General features: G+C 57.5%; 1 protein-coding gene across 3 annotated transcripts; it reads right to left on the reverse strand.

Moving 5' to 3' along the window:
• Positions 1 to 1,938: 1,938 nt before the first annotated feature.
• Positions 1,939 to 20,670, reverse strand: PLCD3 (phospholipase C delta 3). 3 transcript variants are annotated; one of them, XM_087441297.1, is made up of 15 exons: positions 20,457 to 20,670; positions 10,660 to 10,821; positions 10,335 to 10,563; positions 9,876 to 10,005; positions 8,698 to 8,926; positions 8,206 to 8,407; positions 7,890 to 8,034; positions 7,079 to 7,231; positions 5,561 to 5,701; positions 5,271 to 5,421; positions 4,316 to 4,432; positions 3,569 to 3,735; positions 3,178 to 3,313; positions 2,922 to 3,071; positions 1,939 to 2,701 (listed from the first exon to the last, which is right to left on the reverse strand). In XM_087441297.1, the coding sequence occupies exons 1-15, from the start codon at positions 20,608 to 20,610 to the stop codon at positions 2,613 to 2,615; spliced, it is 2,355 nt and encodes a 784-aa protein (XP_087297423.1). In that variant the 5' UTR covers positions 20,611 to 20,670; the 3' UTR covers positions 1,939 to 2,612. The 3 variants fall into 3 exon arrangements, with proteins under 3 accessions (XP_087297423.1, XP_004432639.2, XP_087297424.1); XM_004432582.3 differs by having other exon boundaries at positions 1,940 to 2,701; positions 5,561 to 5,704; positions 20,457 to 20,669; XM_087441298.1 differs by lacking the exon at positions 20,457 to 20,670 and adding an exon at positions 17,070 to 17,983 and having other exon boundaries at positions 1,941 to 2,701; positions 5,561 to 5,704.
• Positions 20,671 to 20,868: the final 198 nt, after the last annotated feature.

A 20,868-nucleotide genomic window follows, 5' to 3' on the forward strand; every position in this document is an offset into this window, starting at 1 on the left:
CACTGCCCCTTCCCGCTGGTCCAGATGCCACATCTCCCCTTCTGGGCCAGGGGCTGGGTGGTTCCATTGAGCCAGCAGGGGTGCCTTTTAACACTGTAGTCGCCAGGCCGCACTGCACACCTACTGAAACCGCCCTTGAGGAGAGGCCTGAGTAACTGCGTTTAGACTTCCCATTCCCCCGTTCTCTTCGTCTGGAGCTTTTCTTTTTTTTTTTTTGTGAGGAAGATCAGCCTTGTGCTAACATCTGCCAATCTTCCTCTTTTTTTGCTGAGGAAGACTGGCCCTGGGCTAACATCCGTGCCTCATCTTCCTCCACTTTATATGGGATGCCACCACAGCATGGCTTGCCAAGCGGTGCATCGGTGCACACCCGGGATCCGAACCAGCGAACCCGGGGCTGCCGCAGCGGAACGTGCGCTTGCGCCACCGGGCCGGCCCCACCTCTGGAGCTTTTCATCCGTGTCCTGACCCTTTCAGGCCCCCCATGGCTGGTGCCTCTGAGCCCCTTTCCAGGGAACCTGGGCCCTGAGCTGCAGCCTGAGAGAACACAGCACCTGCCCCCTGATCACGTGAGGGCTTTTCCGGAGGACTCCTGACCCCTCCTAAACCAGCACCTTGTGTCTCCACCCCCCACCCCACCTACCCCGCCCAGGTCACTCTAGCTCCTGAAGGCTCAGGCCTTCATTCCTGCCCTTAAATTTAGGCTGGGAGGACACAGCCCTTTCGGGGGTCTCCACCCAGGGAACTCCAGAATTACAAGCTGTGATTTCTTTGCCTCTACCTCCCTTGTTCAGTTCTGTCACCTTTCCTGCATTAAAGACTCCTGCCCTTTCAAGGCAGTCTCCCCAGCTTTGGGGCTCTTATCCTAGCAGTAAACCCTTCCTCCTGCTACACCAGACCACAGAAGAGGAGCAGGATGCGGGGCTCAGCCCAGGGTCCAGTGCTCACTGACACAGGACCCCTAGCCCAGGCCCTGACCAGGGCTGGCCCTGCAGGGCCGGACAACTCTAACTGCTCTTCGTACGCTGAAACTGGACTCGGCCTCGCTGGGACTCCCTCCCGGGGCTGCAGTTGGGCTGCCTGACCCTCCTGACAGCCCTGAGTACCTGCACCCAGGCTGCCCAGCCCCTTCCTTCCTGGCCAGAGGGGCTTCTGGGCCCCTTCAGAGTCTGATCGTCCTCTTTCAGACACACACTCATCAGAACCAAATGCCACTCTCAGTGAGAGCAGGGTGAGGCTGTTACTTCTGTACTAGGTCACGGGGTTGCTAGAAGGTGGCGACAGCCCGGCCCTGGGTTCTATGGGGGCTGATTCAAGCCCTAGTCCAGCCCTACTCCCGGGCCACCCTCCGGGAACTGCCATCAAGTTCTACCCTTGTTCAGCGTCAGTGCTGTTGCCTGATGGAACCCAAAATGCCAGGGCTCCACATTTAACCCCAGAAAGTCACCTTTCTGACAGGTTCTCTCTGGATTCTGTCATCCGGTGTCTCAGCACGCTCTCCCAGCATCTCTAGAGGCAGCTGGAGCAGCCTGCTGCTTTCCAGGTCTCCGCCTGAAAGGCTGATTGGCTGGTGGAAAGAGAGCCCCAGGTCTCTGGGATTTGTCTGCTGAGCAGACAGGGGCCTCAAACCCAGCTGAGCCTGGAAAGTGGGGGTCTGTCTGAGGACCCTCAGAGTCCTGTCCCCACTCCCTTTAGCCCACCCACCTGCCCCTCCCCATTCAAGGCCCCCCGTGTGGGTGTGTGTGGGTGTGGTCCGGGGGGTGGCCTTGTGAATTGGTGTCCTCACAGTCTTGTGATGCTGGCAGCAGCTTTAAGGTAAGAGGAGGGATCAGGGCTATTTTGAGCTGTGGCATCTCCTGCAGCAGCCCCTGGCTGTCTTAGACAAATTCAAGCCCTGCTGGGCGAAGAGGCCCAAGAGACCCTCCCTCTATCCCCATCCCTCCTCGTGGGCCTGTGGGTGTGCCTGGCCTCACAGGTGCTCAGGGGGTGGCAGTGGTTAAATAAACTTGCTTCTTTATTTTTTAAAATAGATAGTCTTGTTCTCCTACCCTCTCCAGGGCTCTTCTGTGACACAAGTTCAAATCCTACTCCTAGGTTTCCCCAGGGCTTCAGGCCTCAGCTCTCCCTTCTTGCTCCGAGAAGGGAGCTCAGGTTCAAGAGCTAGAGCAGGCCAGAAAAGCCTCGGGGGAGGGAGGGCCTTAGGGGGTGGCTAATGCCTGGGAGGAGTAAGAGGGAGCTGGACTCCTTTGGGGGAAGGAGGCTGGGGTGGCCCTGCTGTTGGGCAGAGAGGGGCTGAGGGCGCATGTGTCTTGCTCCCCAAGTCTGGCAGCAACAGGCCTGCTCTTCATAAGCCACGACTAGCGGGTGGGCTGAGGACCCAAGGAGCTGGGGCCATCTCAAGGCGATTGCAGGGAAAAGGTCAACCGCCTGTTCTTTAGGAGGGGCCGAGGCTGCCCTCAGCACCCACTTGGTACCAGGGTCTGGGGAGCGGGCAAAGTGGGCAGGCTGGAGAGGCTGGCACTCCCACCGCCCCTCCACTCGGGAGGAGGAGAGAGTCTGCCGCAGGGTGCAGACTGGCACCGGCACAACCCCAGGGTGGGCCAGTCGGGCGCTCAGGAGCGCTGGATGCGGATGTGGACAAAGAGCGTGGCTGGTGACAGTGAGGCCCCGTCCTTGGAAAGCAGATGGATGTGGCGGTACCCTGTGGGGAGGATAGCGGGGCGTCAGGTTCTTTACCCACCGCCCTACAGGACCAGGGCCACGTGGGGCACAGACCACATCCCAACCCTGGGGTCTGGGCCCCCGCTCAGGCCTGGCTCAGGGCAGGCTCTCAGAGGAAATTCACAGCTCAGGTGAACAGAGTTTTGGAGGCCCGGACCCCCTTCACTTTCCATCCCACCAACCCCACCAACCCCACCAACCTTGCTTCAGGCTGTTGAGAGGCAGCGTAAACTGGCCCACAAAGTCATTGGGGGAGGTGGCGTCATAATCTTCTACCACGAATCGGACCAGCACCAGCTCCGGAGCCCGCAGCTGGAACTGCAGGGTCTGCCCCCAGCGGGGGTTGAAGCCTAGGACATGGCATGGCAGTCAGAGCAGCTGGCCCCCAGGCCCGCCCTGCACCTCCCCCCATTCTCTGTGTCTGCCCTGCCACACTTTCACCAGCAGGCCACCCACCGTTGTTGAGCACGTAGTTGGTCTCCTTTCGAGCGCAGTCTGTGGGCACCCCATGGATCTCAACACGCACCAGGGGGTCCACGATGGAGTTTGGCTTCTCAGCGTTCAGCTTGGGCAGCTGCTGTGCAGTCAGCACCTGCCGGGGGATGAAGGGGAGCGTCAGTGTGGCCCCTGCTGGGGCCCAGGCCTGCCCTGCCCCGGCAGGAAGCCCCTTGTCCTCAGCACTCACACTGACCCTCCCCCCACGGGACTCAGAGACTCACACTGCCCTCACGCCAAGCGATCCCCAGGCCTCCACTGTCTTCCTCCACTTGAGGCTGGCACCCTGCAGACTAGGACCTCTCCAGAACTACCTCTGACCCCAGGGCAGGGTGTGGTCCAGGCTGCTGACCTGGATAGTGAGAGTAGTTCTGGGGGGTCCAGGGCACTCAGGGTCAAAGGTTGTGTCAGGCTGCCGCAGGCAGGCAGGTTTCAGGACGTAGCCACACTGCCCATTGATAAGAAAGCGCCCAGCATTGAGGTCCATCTCATAACCTGGCGTCTGGAAGTTCAGGGCCACTGTGGACATAGCAGGGTCAGGGCAGGAGCTCTTAGCAGTCCTCTCCTCACCGCTCAGTGTCCAGGGGTCTCACTGCCCTCCCCCACAGACAGACCTGTGGGGACAGGGCTCAGTTCCTCTCTACAGAGGCCCCAGGGTCCTACTGTCTGGGGAGTGTGCCCCACCCCCACCATGGCTTGGGAGGTGCAGCCAGGGGACCCAGCCCCTACTATCACCTGTACTTTATTCCTGGGATCCCTCCAGGCTAGAAGGTGGGGCTGGGCCTAGGCCTGGGCCAGAGCCGGGGCCCAAGGAAGCCTGGGGTTTCCACACCTACCCCAAAGGGGACCATACTCCCTCCTTTGGCAGGGCGCAGAATCCCTCCAGAGCCCACCCTCATCCGTGTTGACTTAGTGGGACTGCCAGGGGTCTGTGTGTGTGTGTGTTGGGGGGCACATGGGAGTGGAGGGTTTTAATTTCTACCTTCATAAAAAATGTGGGACTTTTACACCCATCCCTGCTGGGGCCTCCCATGGCTCCCCGGAGGCCACCCCCACAGAGCAGCACCCTGCCTGTCCCTGCTCCTGCTGCCCGGCTCACCCAGCTGACAGCCGGAGTTCCACATCTCCTGGGGGCTGTAGTTGGCCGAGGTCATCCGAAGCCCCAGCGGGTAGACACGGGTCAATTGGCGGGTGTTGTGCCTGACGAAGCTGTTCCCTAGGGCAGAGTTAGGGTGGGACTGTGATGGCCCCCTGGGTGTCCCAGTGCCAGCGCCTGTAACCTCCCCTCCCCCAACTCCAGGGACAAGCTAGGAACAGAGGCTGAACTCCCATCCCCAGCTCCTCCTGCCCAGCTCCTTTTCTCTCTGACCCGCGATGGGGGGACCTTACCAGGAGGCTCTGGAAGTCCAGAGCGGGGCAGGGACCCCTCCCACAGCCTGGCACTGCATCTCAGCCCAAACCCCCACGTTCCCACCTCAGTGCGTCAGACACTGGCTGCCACCCTCTATCTCCTGGCTCCCCTCCCAGGCCCACTCCACCGGCCTCGGCCGGCCACACTGGGGTTCCAAGAACCCTTCCTTTCCTGTAGGTCATGCCTCCAGGCTTTTGTACAACCTGCTCCTCCTGTCTGGAAATCCCTTCCCCTCTTCACCTGGCTGCTTCCTCCTCACCCTTCTGTCAGGTGTCTGCTCAGGCATCAGCTGCTCAGGAATCCTTCCCTGATCTCACCCTTCTGTGGGCTCCCCCAGCCCCCATCATGGCCTGAGTGCTCACCCCACACCATAATTGTGCCTCTGTCTGCCCCCGCACCAGGCTGTGAACATGGTGAAGGCAGACAGTCGCCTCCCTCCTCCCTGACCCTCCTCCTTCCATCCACGCCTGGCCCATGTGCTGGGCAGTCATCCCCTGAGCCCCTCTCTGGGGTCCTGACTTCCTTACTGCCCCAGAAGCCCTCTCAATCTCCTTTCCCGACCAACTTCGGGATATCCCCCGCCAGAAGCCTGCAGGCCAGCACTGCCCTCCTGCCCCCAGATGCCCGATGCCCCGGCTCCTACCTGCCTCTCGGATGAGCTTCTTGGCCTTGCGCTCGCTGAGGGAGCTGACCTGGCAGGGCTGGGGCGGGGCGGGGGCCGGGCGCAGGGTGCGCAGGCGGGTGGCACAGCAGTACACAGCCAGGGCCGACAGTTCCGGAGAGATCTGCTTGGCCTGGGAGAGGAGCCTCAGCTGGGGTCCGCGGGCTCCAGCTCCTAGTCCTCCTACCTTGCTTCCCATCCGCACCAGCCCCAGGCTCCGCAGTAGTATCAAGCCCCCACCCAGCCCAGCTGGCCCATCCAGGCCCACTCACCAGCCGCCTCTGTTCTGCGGCCTCTGCCTCCTCTTCCTCCTCCTCCTCTTCCTCCTCCTCCTCCCGGTCGGGTAAAATTCGGCCATCCTCGCTCCGGGCAGCTGGCAGCTTCTTCCCCTTCACCAGGACCCGGCCCTTCAGCTGCTGTAGAGGCCAATATGGAAGGATTAAACCCTCTTGCCCCTACGTCAGCAGATCGGTCAGTCATTCAACCACCACTGTTTGCGGGGCTGGCTGGAGGTGGGGAGCAGGCAAGGAGACATGAAGATGAGTAATGTTTCTAATAGGAAAAAACGGATAACAACCTATGAGGCCATCAACCGGGGACTGGCTAATGAGGTCCCTCCAAACATCAGAATACTACACAGCAGCTGTTAAAATAATGAGGCAGCTCAGGATAGAAAGAGGTGACCTCTTCAAAAGAGATCTCACATGAAAGAAGTGAGTGTAGAAGATGTAATCATGGGCCGGCCCTGTGGCTTAGCGGTTAAGTGTGTGCTCTCTGATGCTGGCAGCCCGGGTTCGGATCCCGGGCGCACACCAACGCACCGCTTCTCCGGCCACGCTGAGGCCGCGTCCCACATACGGCAACTAGAAGGCTGTGCAACTATGACATACAACTATCTACTGGGGCTTTGGGGGGAAAATAAATAAATAAATCTTTAAAAAAAAAAAAAAAGATGTAATCACACTGATCTTCTTTGTGTAACATTTGAAAGAGAAGACAGCCATGTACAAAGGTATATACGCATGGAAAAATTCTGGAAGGACACACAAGAAACTATTGAAGATGGTTACTTCTCGTGAACTAGAACAGGGGTGAGCCTGAGCAGAGGAAAGCCATCTCTCATGGTATACACTTTTGTACAGCTCGCTTTTTTTTTTTTTTTTTAACCATATATATGTTATTTTCATGCTAATAAAAAGAATCAAATCACCCCCACACACAAAAGTGAATCAACATTCTGTGCATATTTGGGGCTGGAAGTAGGAGAAGAGTTTCTCAAGGAGCCTGAACAAGATAAGTGTCCTGAGGGGGCAGATGAGATGCTCTGTGGTTGGGAGGAAGGGAGGAAGGACCACCTCTGGCCAGAGAGCAGAGGAGGTTTTTAAGGCCACAGGAAGAGGTGGTTTAAGCGGAGCTAGAATTCTAAGCAGGTGGCGCCTGGCAAGTGCAGATGGTTGGGAAGGGTGCTCCAAGTGGAGAAGACGGTGCCAACCAAAGCCTTCTGGGTGGGACTGGCTGAGCCTGTGGGCAGGGCAGCAGAGCAAGGAGGTCAGGGCCAGGTCATGGAAGGCCTTGAATGCTAGGTGGGGGGTGGGGGTCTAGCTGAGAATGGAGGGCAGGAGAGTGACAAGACCATGGGTGGCAGTTGTCAGATGAACGGACGAGGAGGGGGAAGGTTAAGGCAGAGAGAGGTGAGGGGTCCTGAACCAGGGAGGTGGCATGAGCAGGGGTGGATGGTGGACCTCAGTCAGACCCTTCCCCCACGCAGACTGGGGGTCTGGCAGCATCACCTCTGGGGACGGCAGCTCTTCAGGGTTCTGGGAGTCCAGTGCCTGTGTCACCAGCATGTCCCCCAGGATGGCGCGGAGGTGGCGGGCCATGGCAGCCTGCTGCTCCAGCCCGCAGTGGTTCTCGAGGGACAAGATGACAGGGTATGGGGACAGCTGTTGGGGGGAAGGACAGCAGCTCAGAGCCACACCCCTGCTCCACCTCCCCCAACCCCCTTCAGGACAGGCAGGCAAAGGCAGGGCTCTGGAGAACCCACTCTGGGGGGACTGAGTCGGTGGGCTGTGGGACGCACACTGGCACACTGGGGCCGGTGTGTACGTGGTGGGGCAGAGGTCAGATCTGGGGCCTCAGGGAAGGGAGGGACTGTCTGGGAGGCTGAGGGCGGCTGTAGGAATGGTTTCCTTTTATAAATGCTCTTTATATGTTAATGACATTGACCATGTCGTTTAAATTGCCATCTTTTCCCCCAGCCCATTGTCTGTTGGTGGTAAGATTTGTATAGCTTGACAGAAGTTGCAAGTTTATGTGGATGCCATGATGAGCCTCTTACTCTTTGGGAGTCATGATTAAACTGTCCTTCCCTACCCCGAAGGTTTTCTTCTGGAAATTTTGTGATTTTAATACATTTACTAAACCTGAGGGTGGGAGAAGGGAGCATCTCACCCAGCTTTATTCGACCCCATTGGCCAACCGTCCCAGCAGCACTTGGTGAATGAGTGACTCTTCGGGCAGGGGTTTCTTTTGGGAGGACTAAGGACAGCTGGGGTCACTGGGAAGGCTCTGGAGCTGGGTGTGGGGGTCCCGGGGGCGCACCGTGAAGGCGTGGTCACGCACAGCCTGGACCACGTCTCGGAAGAGGATCTTGGAGGTGAGCGTGTGGCCATGGTAGATGACGGGCTCCCCTCCTGGCCCCTCCCAGCAGTCCAGCTCCACACAGCGACATCCCTGGGCAAAGGCCCTGCAGACAGATGGAAGGACGGGCAAGGCGTCTTGTGGGTGGCACAGAGCAGGGTGACGGACGGGCTGAGCCAGGTAGGCCCCAGGAGGCCCACAGTGGGAGTGGAGCCCTATATCTTCCCAAGCTGGGCTCCCAGACATGTTCACCTCCATCATCCCCCCACTACAGTACCTAACATAGGCCTCGGTGCTGCTGGGTCCCCCGATCTGAGAGTCGGTCAGATAGGTATTGTGGGAGGAGGAGATGAAGTAGTGGGCAAGGGGCTGGTCCATGTCCTGGAACACACACATGTGGGCTGGGTCCAGGGCAGCCCCTTCGGGTGACAACAGGTACATCATGAAGCCATCCAGTGTCATCAGCTCGTGCTGCTTGGCTGCGGGGATGGGCAGAAGAGAGCATCAGGCCACACGAGGGACCCCCATGTCCAGCCCTAAATGCCTCCAAAGCTCCCTCATCTTAGTAATAATGAGCACCTATCAACTGACTGGACTCTACAAAAGTTATGCCATTTAATCTTCAACCAAACCCTGTAAAGAAGGTATGTTACTATCCCATTCTACAGATGTGGCAGCTGAGTCTCAAAGAAGCGAGATAACCTCCCCAAGATGCCAAGATGCCAAGACAGGGCTGTGTGGACCCCAACCCTGTCTGTTAGACCCCCACCTGTCTCATTGAGCTCATAGGTCTGGATGAGGTGCTGGGCGTGGGCTAGCGTGACACCATCCTCGCCCTGGTCCTCCAGGAACTCCAGCAGCTCGGGGGCGCTTAGCACACGGTCCTCGCCCGAGTACCGATGGAAGATCTCCTCCAACTCGGGACGTTTCAGCAGCCGCCGCAGAAACTCCTCGATCTCAGTCCCCTCCAGCCGCTCGTTGTTGGAGTGGTCACACTCCTAGAGATCAGGGGGAGCAACTTAGAGGAGGGGGACCCTTGGGAAAGCTGGCCTGCGCTGACACACTTGTCATCTGCCATGGCTGTGAGGGTGGATGTCCCCCATTTCACAGGTAGAGAAACTGAGAGCTAGCGAGGCTCTGGGGCTCACTCAGGCTCACACAGCTGGTAAACTGCAGGGCTGGGATTCTAAGGAAGGTCTCTAGGGTTCAGTGCCTGTCCCTCTGTGCCATGACCTCCCCCAAGAATCGAGACGTGGGGGGAAAACAGAGACCCTGGGGCAGGACTGAGCCCCTGTGCCATAATCCCCCTCCCATGTGTATACATTACCATCTTCACACTCCCATGTTCACACTCAGGGTCAGTGAGAGCAGGGTCAGTGGAGCGTCCACGTGGAGCTGTTGGCCCAGGTGCACAGGCTTTCAGTGTCACAGGCTGGTCACACAGTCAACATCCACACAGGTGTCTGCCATGTGCTCTGACTGGGCCATGGATGCAGGACCCACCCCTGTGTGCCTGTCTGTGCTCCCACACGTGGGGGGTATATGGTCACGTGTGGAGGTGCCACACATGCCTCAGTGGAGGAGAGTGTACACCAGTGCCTGTGAGCCAACTCCTGCCTGTGCTCCCATGTGCAAGCCACACATGGTCACCTGTGCAAAGGGTGCCCTCCAGACTTAAGAGAAATGAAAACAACAGCTTTGCTGCCTACTTTGGAGGGGTGGGGAGGCCCAAGTCCTCCCTACCCCTGGGCTCTGCCTGAGGGTGAGGAGAGAAGTTCTGGGCCAGGGGCCTCAGGGGGTAAAAGGGTAATGGGGCCCAGATGCTGCCTTTTTGCAGGGAGAGGCCATTCTCTCCACAAAAGCTGGGGGGAGGGGAGCTGATGACTCAGATGGCTGAGGGAGGGCAGAGAGCAGAGGTCAGAGGTCAGAGTGGTGGCAGATGCCCACCTTGAAGAGGTGGTAGGCGTACATGTCATTCATGTCCACGTTGACCATTCTGAGCAGGCTCTTGATCTCCTTGAAGCTCATCTTACTGTCCTGGTTGGAGTCAGCCCGGTGCAGATAGGAGTGGATCCAGGTGTGGGTGCTCAGGAAATACCAGCGACAGGCTGGGCCCCGCCCGAGCTGACAGGTAACTGACAGGTAACTGACAGGTTCCTCACCACCGCCTGGCTCCGGGGGCTCCCCGGGGTTAGGAGCTGTACTTTCCCTCCAGCCTGTGGGCTCCCTGAGCACAGTAGCAGCGTGTCCTCCATGGGTCACCACCCTCAGTTCTGATGACAAGGGGTTCTGTCGCAGACTGTGGGCCCCTAAGGATGGGGTCATGCCTTCCCTCGGCCTGGGGTTCCTCCAGGGACAGGGCCCTCCCTCCACGCCTGGGGCCCCGTCCCTCCCTGGGCAGGATATTGGTCGAGGCGCTCGCGCTGGCTCATGGCGTCGAGGCGCGCGCGCAGCTTGGCCAGGCCGCGCACCCAGCGCTGCGCCTCCTCGGCCGTGGGCGCCGCCAGGTCCAGGTTCTTGCGGCGGCCTTTGAAGGCGATGGTGAGGCAGCGCGCTGGCGGGAAGGCGCCCCCGAAGCGCCGCAGGCCCTCTGACTGGTGGCCCTCGCGGACGGCCTCGATGTGCTGCACGAAGACTGTGGGGAGGGACAGGACACGCGTGGCCGGGTCAGGGCGGCGGGCCCCCGGGCACTGTCCCGTGCCCGCCCCGCGCCCGCCCGACCCAGACTCACAGATGTGCTGCGACAGCGCGCGCGGGATGCGCCGCTGGAACCACACGCTCAGGCCGTCCTCCTGCAGCCGGTACAGCCGCTCCTTGTGCCACGTCCGCGAGCGGATCTTGCGGAACCGGGAGCCCCGCAGCATGGCGTGCACGTCCTCGTCCTCCGTCAGGCCTGCGGAGTGGGAGGCCGTGGGACGGCGGGGCCTCGCCCTGCCCGAATGCTCCCTCCACCCTCCTCCCAGCTGGAGCTGCGGCCTCCCTCCCCGAGCTTTTCCAACTCCTCACAGGCCTGGCTTTCTCTCCTTATTGTAACATGCCCCCAGGCCTGTGCTTGATATGCCCCACGCAGGCCCCCCTGGGAGGGGTGCCAGTAACAGGCCTCCCCTCCTCCCTGCCAAGCGGAGGCCTCTGGAGGCCCTCAGAGCAGAGCAACCCCTCAGGCAGAGCCTGGACTCAGGCCTCCCTACAGGTCACCCTTTTTGCCACTCCCTCCATCACGGCCTCCAGCCTTCAAGCCCAGAATCTGCCACCAGCAGCCTCTTCCCTTGATGTGCAACCCTGACCATCAAGAAAGTAGTCTCACTATCTAACCTAAATCTCTCTTGCTGCAACCCAAGCTCCTCACCTCTGCCTTCCCAAAGACAAGGGAGGACAGCTGAGGCCACTCGGGCTCCAGGGTCACAGGCCAAGGACCCCAGGACCAGCCCTGCCTAGCCAGCCTGAGGCTGATCTCCAGGTGCACTCTGTGTGCCCTGGTGGGGCCCAGCTGAAAGCATGGCCTCCCGTGACATTTGGCACTCCTCCTTGCCTAGCCGCTGTCACAAACCCATGTGTTCTCTGGTCACAATGTCCACCTTTCTTAACAAGACATAGTGCTTACAGAGCGCCCACTGCATGCCAGCTCCTGCTCGTGCATTAACACACGAGAACGCGGGCGCAGAGAAGCTTCAGTAAGGCGCCAGAATCTCACAGCTAGGAAGCGGTGGAGTCAGGCTTCAGCACCTCCACCCTCGGCCACCGCGCTGAACCCCTCTGCTCCTGCTTCCACCTTCCTCCCTCCCCCCTCTCCACCGCCACCCTGGGCAGGGGGAGGCAGGAAAGAGCAGATTTATTTAAATTTTTATTCAATTTACTTAAACTGAAAAGAAAAAAACAAAAACAGTTCACCCATTTCTCTACCCCCCCACACCCTGCCTCTGGCAACCACCAATCTGTTCTCTGTATCTGTGAGCTTGGTTTTTTAAAATTTACTGATTTATTTTTAGATTCCACATATAAGAGAGATCATACGGTATTTGTCTTTCTCTGTCTTATTTCACTTAGCATAATGCCTTCGAGGTCCATCCATGTTGTTGCAAATGGCAAGATTTCATCTTTTTTTATGGCTGAGTAGTATTCTATTGGGTATATCTATCACATCTTCTTTATCCATTCATCCATTGATGGGCACTTAGATTGTTTTCATATCTTGGCTATTGTAAATGATGCTGCAATGAACACGGAGGTGCATATATCTTTTCAAGTTAGCGTTTTCATTTTCTTCAGATAAATACCAGAAGTGGAATTGCTCGCTCATATGGTAGTTCTATTTTTAATTTTTTGAGGAACCTCCATACTGTTTTCCATAGCGGCTGCACCAATTTACATTCCCACCAACAGTGCACAAGAGTTCCCTTTTCTCTACATTCTCTCCAACACGTGCTATTTCTAGTCATTTTGATAATAGCCATTCTGACAGGTGTGAGGTGATATCTCATTGTGGTTTTGATGTGCATTTCCCTGACGATTAATGATGTAGAGCATCTTTTCAGGTACCTATTGGCCACCTGTATATCTTCTTTGGTAAAACGTCTATTCAGATTTTCTGCCCATTTTTTAATTGGATTGTTTGGAGTTTTTTGCTATTGAATTGTATGAATTCTTTATATATTTTGGATATTATCCCATTATCAGCTATATGATTTGCAAATATTTTTGAAAAGAGCAGAATTTAAATTCTGGGGTGTCAAGTCCCAACCCTGTCACTTCCCAGTGACACGGCCTTGGTGGCACTACCCTATGACTGCTCTAAGCCTCCTGTTCTCCATTCATAAAATGGAGACCACAGCAGGACCTGCTGCAAAATCCAAAATTTGGTTAAGATGCTGCTCATGCTAGTGGTACCACACCCTACTCGGATTCGGATTCAGCAGGGGTCAAAACCAAAGGGCTATGAGCCAGGGAACAATAAAAGGGGTGGGAACTGGGCAAACTATAGGGTCCACGACCTTTGGAAGGAGGAGTCAGCCAGGGGTGGATGAGGGCCCAGTTTCCAGAGAACCGGAATCTGGATTTGTATGTGAAGACTCCAGATTTTCAATGTTGGCAACTAAATCAAAGTGAAACCAAAAAACCCCAAACACCACTGTGTGGGCCAAAGGAAACAGGACAGTGGGCCTGTCTTCTTCCCTTTATTTTAACAAGCTCCCTATCCTGGGTTTGGCTAATTTAGGCTTTGTGGCCCAAGGCCCTGCTTGCCCAATTGCAAACTCTGACCTAAGGAATCAAGTCTAATCGCTGGGCGTTCCTCTCTCACTCTCTCAGAGCCTTTGTAGGATACTTCTTCCTTCTCTTCCTCACACTGGAGTCCTTCAAGGACCAGCTCAGACACTACCTCCTCCAGGAAGCCTTCCTTGATTTGTCCTCAAATGGGAGTTCTCTCTCCTGGACCACCAACAGCACTTTTTACTTTAATTAAAACAAATACCCCATCTAAATTGTAATCTCAGTGGACTTTAGTAAACCCGAGGGGAGGGATGAGGTCTAATATCCTCACCTCAGTGCTCATCCCAGAGCCAGGCTAGCAGCCAGTGTTTTCTGAAAGAGGAGGCAGATGGACAGACAGCTGGGGGACTAAGTGCATACCACCCCCAACCCTGCCCCATCTGTCCCAAGTTCAGGGCAGAGGCCTTGTGGGTCAGGGTTTCTCAGCCCTGGCTCTGCATCTGAATCACCTGGGAGAGGCTGCAAACCCCCATGGCCCAGAGATGCTCATCCAGCAAGTGTAGACTGGGGCTTGGGTGTCTATGTTTAGAAACCTACCCTGTGACTTTGAGGACGACTGTGATTGAGAATCAGGGTCTCAGGGGCAGGAGGAGAAACCTGCATCCTTAGAGGCTGTGGTCTCCCTTGGGGCCGGCCTGTGGCCCTACTGGCTCCAAGGAGTCTCTTAGGGTTTAGATTGTGGCTCTCTGGAAGGGTCAGTGCCCACTTGGTGCCCCCTAGCCGGGAAGGGGAGGTGGAACCCTCCCTCCTCTTTCTAGACCAAGAGCTGGAACATGGCATGCGCCAGGCTGAGAGACTCACCAGCCCCTCAGCACCCTGTCCCCACATCCGGGCAACTGCTGAATTCTCTCATCCTAAGAAACAGTGGGGTAGGGGCAGGACAGTCAGGGGAACCTGCAGTGCCACCACGACTGAGCCCACTCCTCCTCTACCTCCTCAGCTGTGGGAAAGGGGACCCATCGTTGCCATGACAACCAGGCTCTGCAGCTGGAGCCACCTCCCCTAACCCAGCCAGCCATCTGATGCCAAGCCCATAGTTGAGGGAGTGGAGAGGAGCGGGGCTGGTGAATGACTAAGGCCGGAAATGGAGGTGAGTCACTGACAGCCTGCTTTGTCCAGAATCTTCTGCAAACAGGACATTGAAACAGGCAGCCTGAACTCCTGACTCGCCCCCACTGGGACAGATTCCCAAGTTAAGGGGGCACCTGCTCCTGGCCCTCACCCCCCTCCCTGGGAGCCTGTTGGAGTGAAGGGGTGACATTCCAGTATGCCCACTCAACCGGCACTGGCTCCTGGACCACACTGCCCCTTGGACCCCACTGTCCCCCAAGCACACCCCCAATGGAAAAGCCAAACAGAATGAGGGTGCAGAGCCGGGCTGGGCCAGGGGCTGAGTCCCTGGGTGGGCGCCTCTATTGCCACATTTCTTGAGCTTCTGAACCCTGGGGTAGTGAGGGGACTGGGATGTCAGACAGGAAGGACAGGACCAACAGAGATAAGGGGGTGAGGTCAAGAGGAGGGCCCAGGCACTGGGCAGTGGCAGAGAGGGGCCTGGCTCTCTGCCCAGCCACCCAGTAAACATTTAGAGGTCCCGCCAGGCCCAAACCCACAGATGTTTCCTTGACCTCATTCCTACCTGCTCGGAGCAGGTGCACAAGCTGCCTGCCTCTTGTGGTTTCTGGGTTCTCTACCTATCCATCTCTGCCTTGAACCTGGAGCTGGGCTGGGCCAGCGCCATGGCCACCTCAACTGAGCAGGGGTGGGGGTGGGGGACAATCACGAAATAATGGCAGTAAAAATGACGACGAATGATAGCCAAAAGGTGGAAACAACCCAAGTGTCCATCAACAGATGAATAGATAAGCAACATGTGGTATATATACATACAGTAAAATATTATTCAGCCATAAAAAGGAGTGAAATCTGATCTATGCTACAACATGGATGAACCTTGACAACATTATGCGAAGTGAAATAAGCCAGAGCTCAAATGACAAATGTTGTATGATTCCATTTATATGAGGTACCTAGAATAGCCAAATTCATAGAAACAGATTATATGTCACTTATACCTCAATTAAAAAAATTCAGAGACAGAAAGTAGATTAGAGGTTACCAGAGGCTGGGGAAGGGAAGAATGGAGAATTACTGCTTAATGGTTACAGAGTTTCTGTTTAGGGTGATGGAAAGTTTTGGAAATAGCACGACATTGTGAATGCACAACATTGTAAATGTAATTAATGGCACCGAATTAGCCACTTAAAAATAGTTAAAATGGCTAATTTGATGTTATATGTATTTTACCACAATGAAAGAAATTTAATAATGTAATGTGCCAGAAACCACTGTACATTTTAAATGGGTGAATTGTAGGGAATGTGAATTAATTCTCAGTAAAGCTGCTCAAGAGGCACAGAGCGGCTGACTTATCCAGGGTCCCGGGTTGGTAAGTGGTGGAGCTGGGATGCGTTGAGAGTTGGGGGGCCTGACCCCAAAGGGCTGTGTGTGGCTCGAATGAGCTAAAGCACATAGGCACTCAGTTTAGGGCTTGGCCCACAGCGGGCACTCACTAAATGATAATAAAGAGGGAAACCGAGGCAGTGCCCCAGGAGGGAAGAGTATTCCACACGTCTGTCCTCCTTGGTCCCCTCGCCTCCAGCCAGGCCCTCCTCCCGGCCAACTGGGCTCAGACACCTTCCCTGAGCCGACTGCTCATCTCGGCCCCCAGGGAGGGCCAGGAGGCGGTGAGGGACATGCAGGCCCACAGGTCCCCAGCTACCACCTTCAGCCTGGATGGTTTGGGCTGTGTGGCCTGGGGCCTGAGCAGTTTTGTCTCGGTGGTCAAGGCCAGGGGCAGGAAACTGCCTCAATGGCAAAGCTGGAAGGGGCTGTGGGGAAGGCTACGTTCATCTCTGACCCCCAAATCCAATACCTTTTTCATAGATGGGCCACTGAAGCTCAGCCAGGGCAAGCGTGTATGCTGAAAGCAGTGTGGGTGGCCCAAGGCAGGGATGGACGCAGGGGCTGTGTGGGGGTGGGCAGAGGCCAGAGCAGGCCACTGCGGGGGGTAAGGGAGGGGTGGGAGGTGCTGTGTGCTCACAGGGCATGTAGACGGAGGGGTAATATGCAGAGAGCAGGGTGTGTAAGGAGTGGTAGTCTCCAGTGAGGGGGTGTGTAGGGTGGTGTGTGCACACAGGGCGTGTGCACTGGTGTGTGAGAGAGAGAGAGAGCCAGTGCACATCAGGAAGGGCACTCGGGGCTCCAGCAGGAATGTGAGACACGCAGGGAACAGCAGCAGCCGACAGCTTCATGCCTTCGTGCCAACGGGTGTGGGGGGGAGGGGGGAGGAGCAGCTTTTCCTGGTGGCTGGGGCCATGAGGCTCTGGGAGGGGACACACAATGCCGAGGGGTCTCAAACACCTTCCCACCCAAATCCTCTAGTCAGCAGGCAGTCCCAGCACCTCAGGTACCAAGTGTGTCCCCTTTGCCCCAGCTGGTCACCACACCCAAGGCTAGAGCCCAGCAGAGCTCAGCGCCAGAGTCCATAACATTCCTTGGAAAATCAACAAAGTCAGGAAAGGCAGGCGGTACTTCCCCTGGCCCTGGGCAGGACACAGTGAGGATGAAGGTGGCCGCACCCTTCTCGGCAGGGCAGAACAGGCATGAAGCCTGTTTGGGGGCAGAGGTCACAGCGGGGGGGCTCCCCAGAGCCCAAGAAGGAGGAGAGGTGAGGCGGGCCACAAGCCATGACAGAGCCAGCCCCCCAGTCCCTCCCTGCTTCACCGGGAGGGCTGCCCAGGCCTCCCCACCCTGCAGGCCAGGCACCTGCCAGGACTGGGGGCTGCTCTGAAGACCCCACCTGCCAGCCCCACTCACCCTGCAGGAGACGTCCTGGGCCGGCCATCAGGAGAGCCCTCCTGCCCTGTGTGGTGTGTGCAGAATCCTGGGAAGGGAAGGGAGTGGGATTCTGCCGACTCAGGGCCCAGCTCACTGGGAGGATTAGGGGCAGGGCAGAGCACCAGGGGCACAGGCAAGGACAGGGGCTCTGGGGAGATAGGGTGGCCAGATAAAATTCAGGATGCCCAGTTAAATTCAAATTCCAGATAAACAACAAATATATTTTAGTATAAGTATGTCCTGAATTATTCGTTGTTTATCTGAAATTCACATTTAACCAGGCATCCTGTATTTTTTTTGGCAACCCTGTGAGGACATCCCTGGAAGGTGGCAGGGCTACCAATGGAGGAGGGGAGTAGGAGGCCCCTCCCAGGCATAAATCACTTGTTCATTCATTGTGTTACGACCTTGGACTCTGGGCCAGATGGCGTGGGTGCAAATCTTCTCTCAGCTACTTCCCAGCTTTGAACCCTGGGCAAGGTACTGAACCTCTTGGACCCTCAGTTTCTTCATTTGTAAAATGAGGCTAATGATTCCACCTCCCTCATATGATTGTGAGCATTAAATGGCTAATACATGACAAGTGCTCACACAGTGTTATAAAGCTGTTAATTAATGTTCATTAATTCCGGCAATAAAGAGCCGTCACTGAAAACTAGGCTTTGGCGGTAGGCAGACCATGTGCTGGGGACTTCAGCCCCTCCACCTCGAGTCTCTCATCTGGAATTTGAGGACAGCAGCAGCACCACACTCGGGGTGGCCAAGGGTTAAGGAGGATCTGGGCCGCCGCAAGCTCAGCCCTGTGCCTGGCCACGGCAGGCGCTTGCTGGCTCCTCCCCTCCCTCAACCATTCCTGGGCCTCCTGGGGTCAGGCCACAGCAGCAGCCAGCGCTGGGGCAGAGACAGGAGAGGAGGGGCCCCCAGGCTAGACAAATGACTCCCACACCATGTGGGGGCTGCAGTTTCTCCCTCCTCCCCCCTCTGCCGATCCCTCACCCACCCGTATGCCCCCAGAGGCCGTTTTTTTTCCTTGGGCCCCTCTGAGCCTTTGACCTCCAAGCCACTCCCTGCCTTGCCTCTTGATCTGATCTGAAATAAAATCTGTTCTCTGTTAGCCTAAGGGGTGTGGCCTTGGCAGGGATAGGACATGGCCAAGAGGGTAATCGCAGGAGGGGCAGCGACCTGGGTGGTAGGGCTAGGCCTTGGCCTCGCTGGCATGAGGGGCTGGGCCCTAGGACACCTGGGTTGCATCTCCACCCTGTCTCCGGACACAGTGTGGCCTGGGGAAGGGGCATTCCCCAGGGACTCGACATTCCTCTCTCGCAGTCACTCGGGCAGGATGGAGCAGTGGTGGGGAGGGAGGGCGGCCCAGATGACATGCTGACACCCACATAGTTCCCGACAGTGTCACTGTGATGGGGTGCCCAGAGCTCCTATGCAGCCTTGCTCAGCCTGGGCTCAGCTGTAATTATTTGTTTACAAGTGTCACCTGCTACTAAATTGTGCACTCCCCGAGGGCAAGGTGCTGTGTTATTCATCTCTGTAGCCCCAGCCCCTGGCACATACATGTGCGCCCTGGCACATGTATGGGGCTTAGCAAATGTGTGCGGAATGAAGAGGCAGACAGGTGCACGGGAGCATCACCTCAGCCCTCCCAAGGAACCCGTAACCCCCGCGGGCGGCTGACTCCCGGAGCTGCTTCTCTTGCCCAGCGTGCTCCTCAGCCTCCCTCCTATGGGTCTCCCTGCTTCACCTCTGCCTTCGTCCAACCTGCCCCTACTCAGCACAGCCCCTGCCTGCCTCCTGCGGCCTGAGACCTTTCCGGGGCTCCTGCCGCCCTCCAGAGAAAGTCCATAACTCTACAAGGAGGGGCCTTGAGGATCCGGCCCCCACCTGTCTCTCCCCTTTGGCCTCACTCCACTCTCCCCCTGGCTCTGGGGTGCAGCCCTCGCTGGCTCCCCGGCATCCCTTGCCCCCTCCCCCCAAAGGCTTGCTTCTTTGCTTCATTGTCTGCCATCCTTGCTGGTTCTTCAGCTCTCTAAGGGCCAGGACTGTGTCTTCCTCTTCGTTGCTGAATCTCCAGGGCAGAGCACACCACAGGCACTGAATAAATGTTTGTTGAACGCATGCATGATTAATGGCAGGTGGGGCAGAGATCATGTCTTAAGTCTCTGTAGGCAGAGTGCCAGGCTCAGTGCTCAGAACATAGTCAGCACTCAATAATTTCAGGTTGAATGAGTGAGAGGAGGTAGAAGGAAGAATGGGGCGGGGGCGGGGGCAATGGCAAAGAGAAGAGTGGCAATCCGGACCCCTGAATTCTGCCCCAAAATTCACACAGGTCTCCTGGGCAGCCCTGCCCTTCTGTCCCCTCCGCCCCACCCCTACTTATCCATCTTTACTGTTCTACCAGCAGCAATTCCAAGACACCGCTTCAGTCTCACGACACTTTACATTTCATAAAATACTCTCACACATACACCCCCTCATTCAAGCCCCTCAACTGCCCAGTCAGTCCCACTTGGCCAGGGTCTGCGAGGGTACCAGCGGCAGTGTGGTGGAGCACAGCCTGCGTGCCAACCAACTCTGCCCTTTACTAGCTGTGTGGTCATAGACAAATTCTTTGACTTCTCTGAGTCAGTTTCCTCATCTGTGAAATGGGGATTATACCACCTGCCTTTCAGAAAGGTGAAGAAGATTGAATGACACCACCCACATACATAACCTCCCAGTGCTGGCCTGTCTCTGGGAGATGCTTAATAAGCCACAGTTACATTCCTTCCCCTCAGTGACTTCCCTCAAATCTGAGACGGGAACTCTGGCTTTCTGGCTCCAAGGGCAGTGTTCTCACCAGTTAGACCAGCCCTACCAGTGCTGTGTGGCCCTATGGGGGCTGCAGGGTTGGAGGCCTGGTGTGAGAGGCCAGCCCCTTCCACAACTCTCATGCCCTCCTAAGGGCGGCCAAGAACCCAGGCTCTTCTGGGGCACTCTCAGACGTGAGAAGGCACACGGAGTTGGGGAGGCGGGTGAGGGACATCCCAAGTCTGTCTCTTCCTCTCCACTCTCTGGGTCCTCAGGGACCCCAATTCACACCCCCCGCCCAAACTCCCACGCAAGGACGCCCGGCGGGCGCCTCCTGGGGGGGAACAACGGCCATCCTGGGCGCCTCGCTCGGCCGGGAATCTCGGGTGACCCCAGGTGCGAACCCCAGCTGGACCGGTGCTGGCATTCCATCTGTCGCCATACTCCCCACACCCCCATGCGGCCCGGGAAGCCCACGAACAGCTTGCGGGAACACCCCGGCCCTCCCACGCCGCGCCCCTGGGGACGGTGCGCGCCCACCCGGAACAGTCCCTGCCGGTCACTGACCCATTTTCTTCAGCGCCCGCAGTCCGGGTCTCTTGGTGCCGCTGTCCGGGGGCGCGGGCGGGGACGGGAACGCGACGGGCGCTGCGACCTGGGCCGGCACCGGGGGCTCCTCCGACCGGCGGCGGCGGCAGCTCCTCCAACGGCCGCACAGCATGGCTCGGTGGGGCCGGGGCCGGGCCCGGGTCTGCGCGCGGGGACAGGGCACCGGGGGCGCCGCTCGGGCCCGGCCCCGGCTCCGCGCGCGATCCCGAGCGAAGAAACTTAGCGGCGCCGGGAGGGAGTCGGGAGGAGGAGGTGTCGGGAGGAGGGAGAGAGGGAGGGACGAGGTTCAGGGAAGGAGGGACGAGGAGGGAGGGGGCGGGGCCGAGGACGGCGCGGGGGAGGCGAGAGGCGGTGGAGGGGAGGGGGGCGG

The sequence above is a fragment of the Ceratotherium simum genome, chromosome 16, assembly GCF_057802395.1.
Source record: "Ceratotherium simum simum isolate JZ-2026a chromosome 16, ASM5780239v1, whole genome shotgun sequence".
NCBI classification, from domain to species: domain Eukaryota; kingdom Metazoa; phylum Chordata; class Mammalia; order Perissodactyla; family Rhinocerotidae; genus Ceratotherium; species Ceratotherium simum.

What these genes read in the sequence shown, in the direction of transcription:
- PLCD3 (XM_004432582.3), bottom strand. Translation starts at nt 20,610, where the DNA reads ATGCTGTGCGGCCGTTGGAGGAGCTGCCGCCGCCGCCGGTCGGAGGAG. An exon ending in CAGCGCGAGCGCCTCGACCA is followed by an intron (nt 10,006 to 10,334) that starts ATATCCTGCCCA and finishes GAGCACCCACAC; the next exon opens with CTGGATCCACTCCTATCTGC. An exon ending in CCGCAGAACAGAGGCGGCTG is followed by an intron (nt 5,422 to 5,560) that starts GTGAGTGGGCCT and finishes CTCCTCTCCCAG; the next exon opens with GCCAAGCAGATCTCTCCGGA.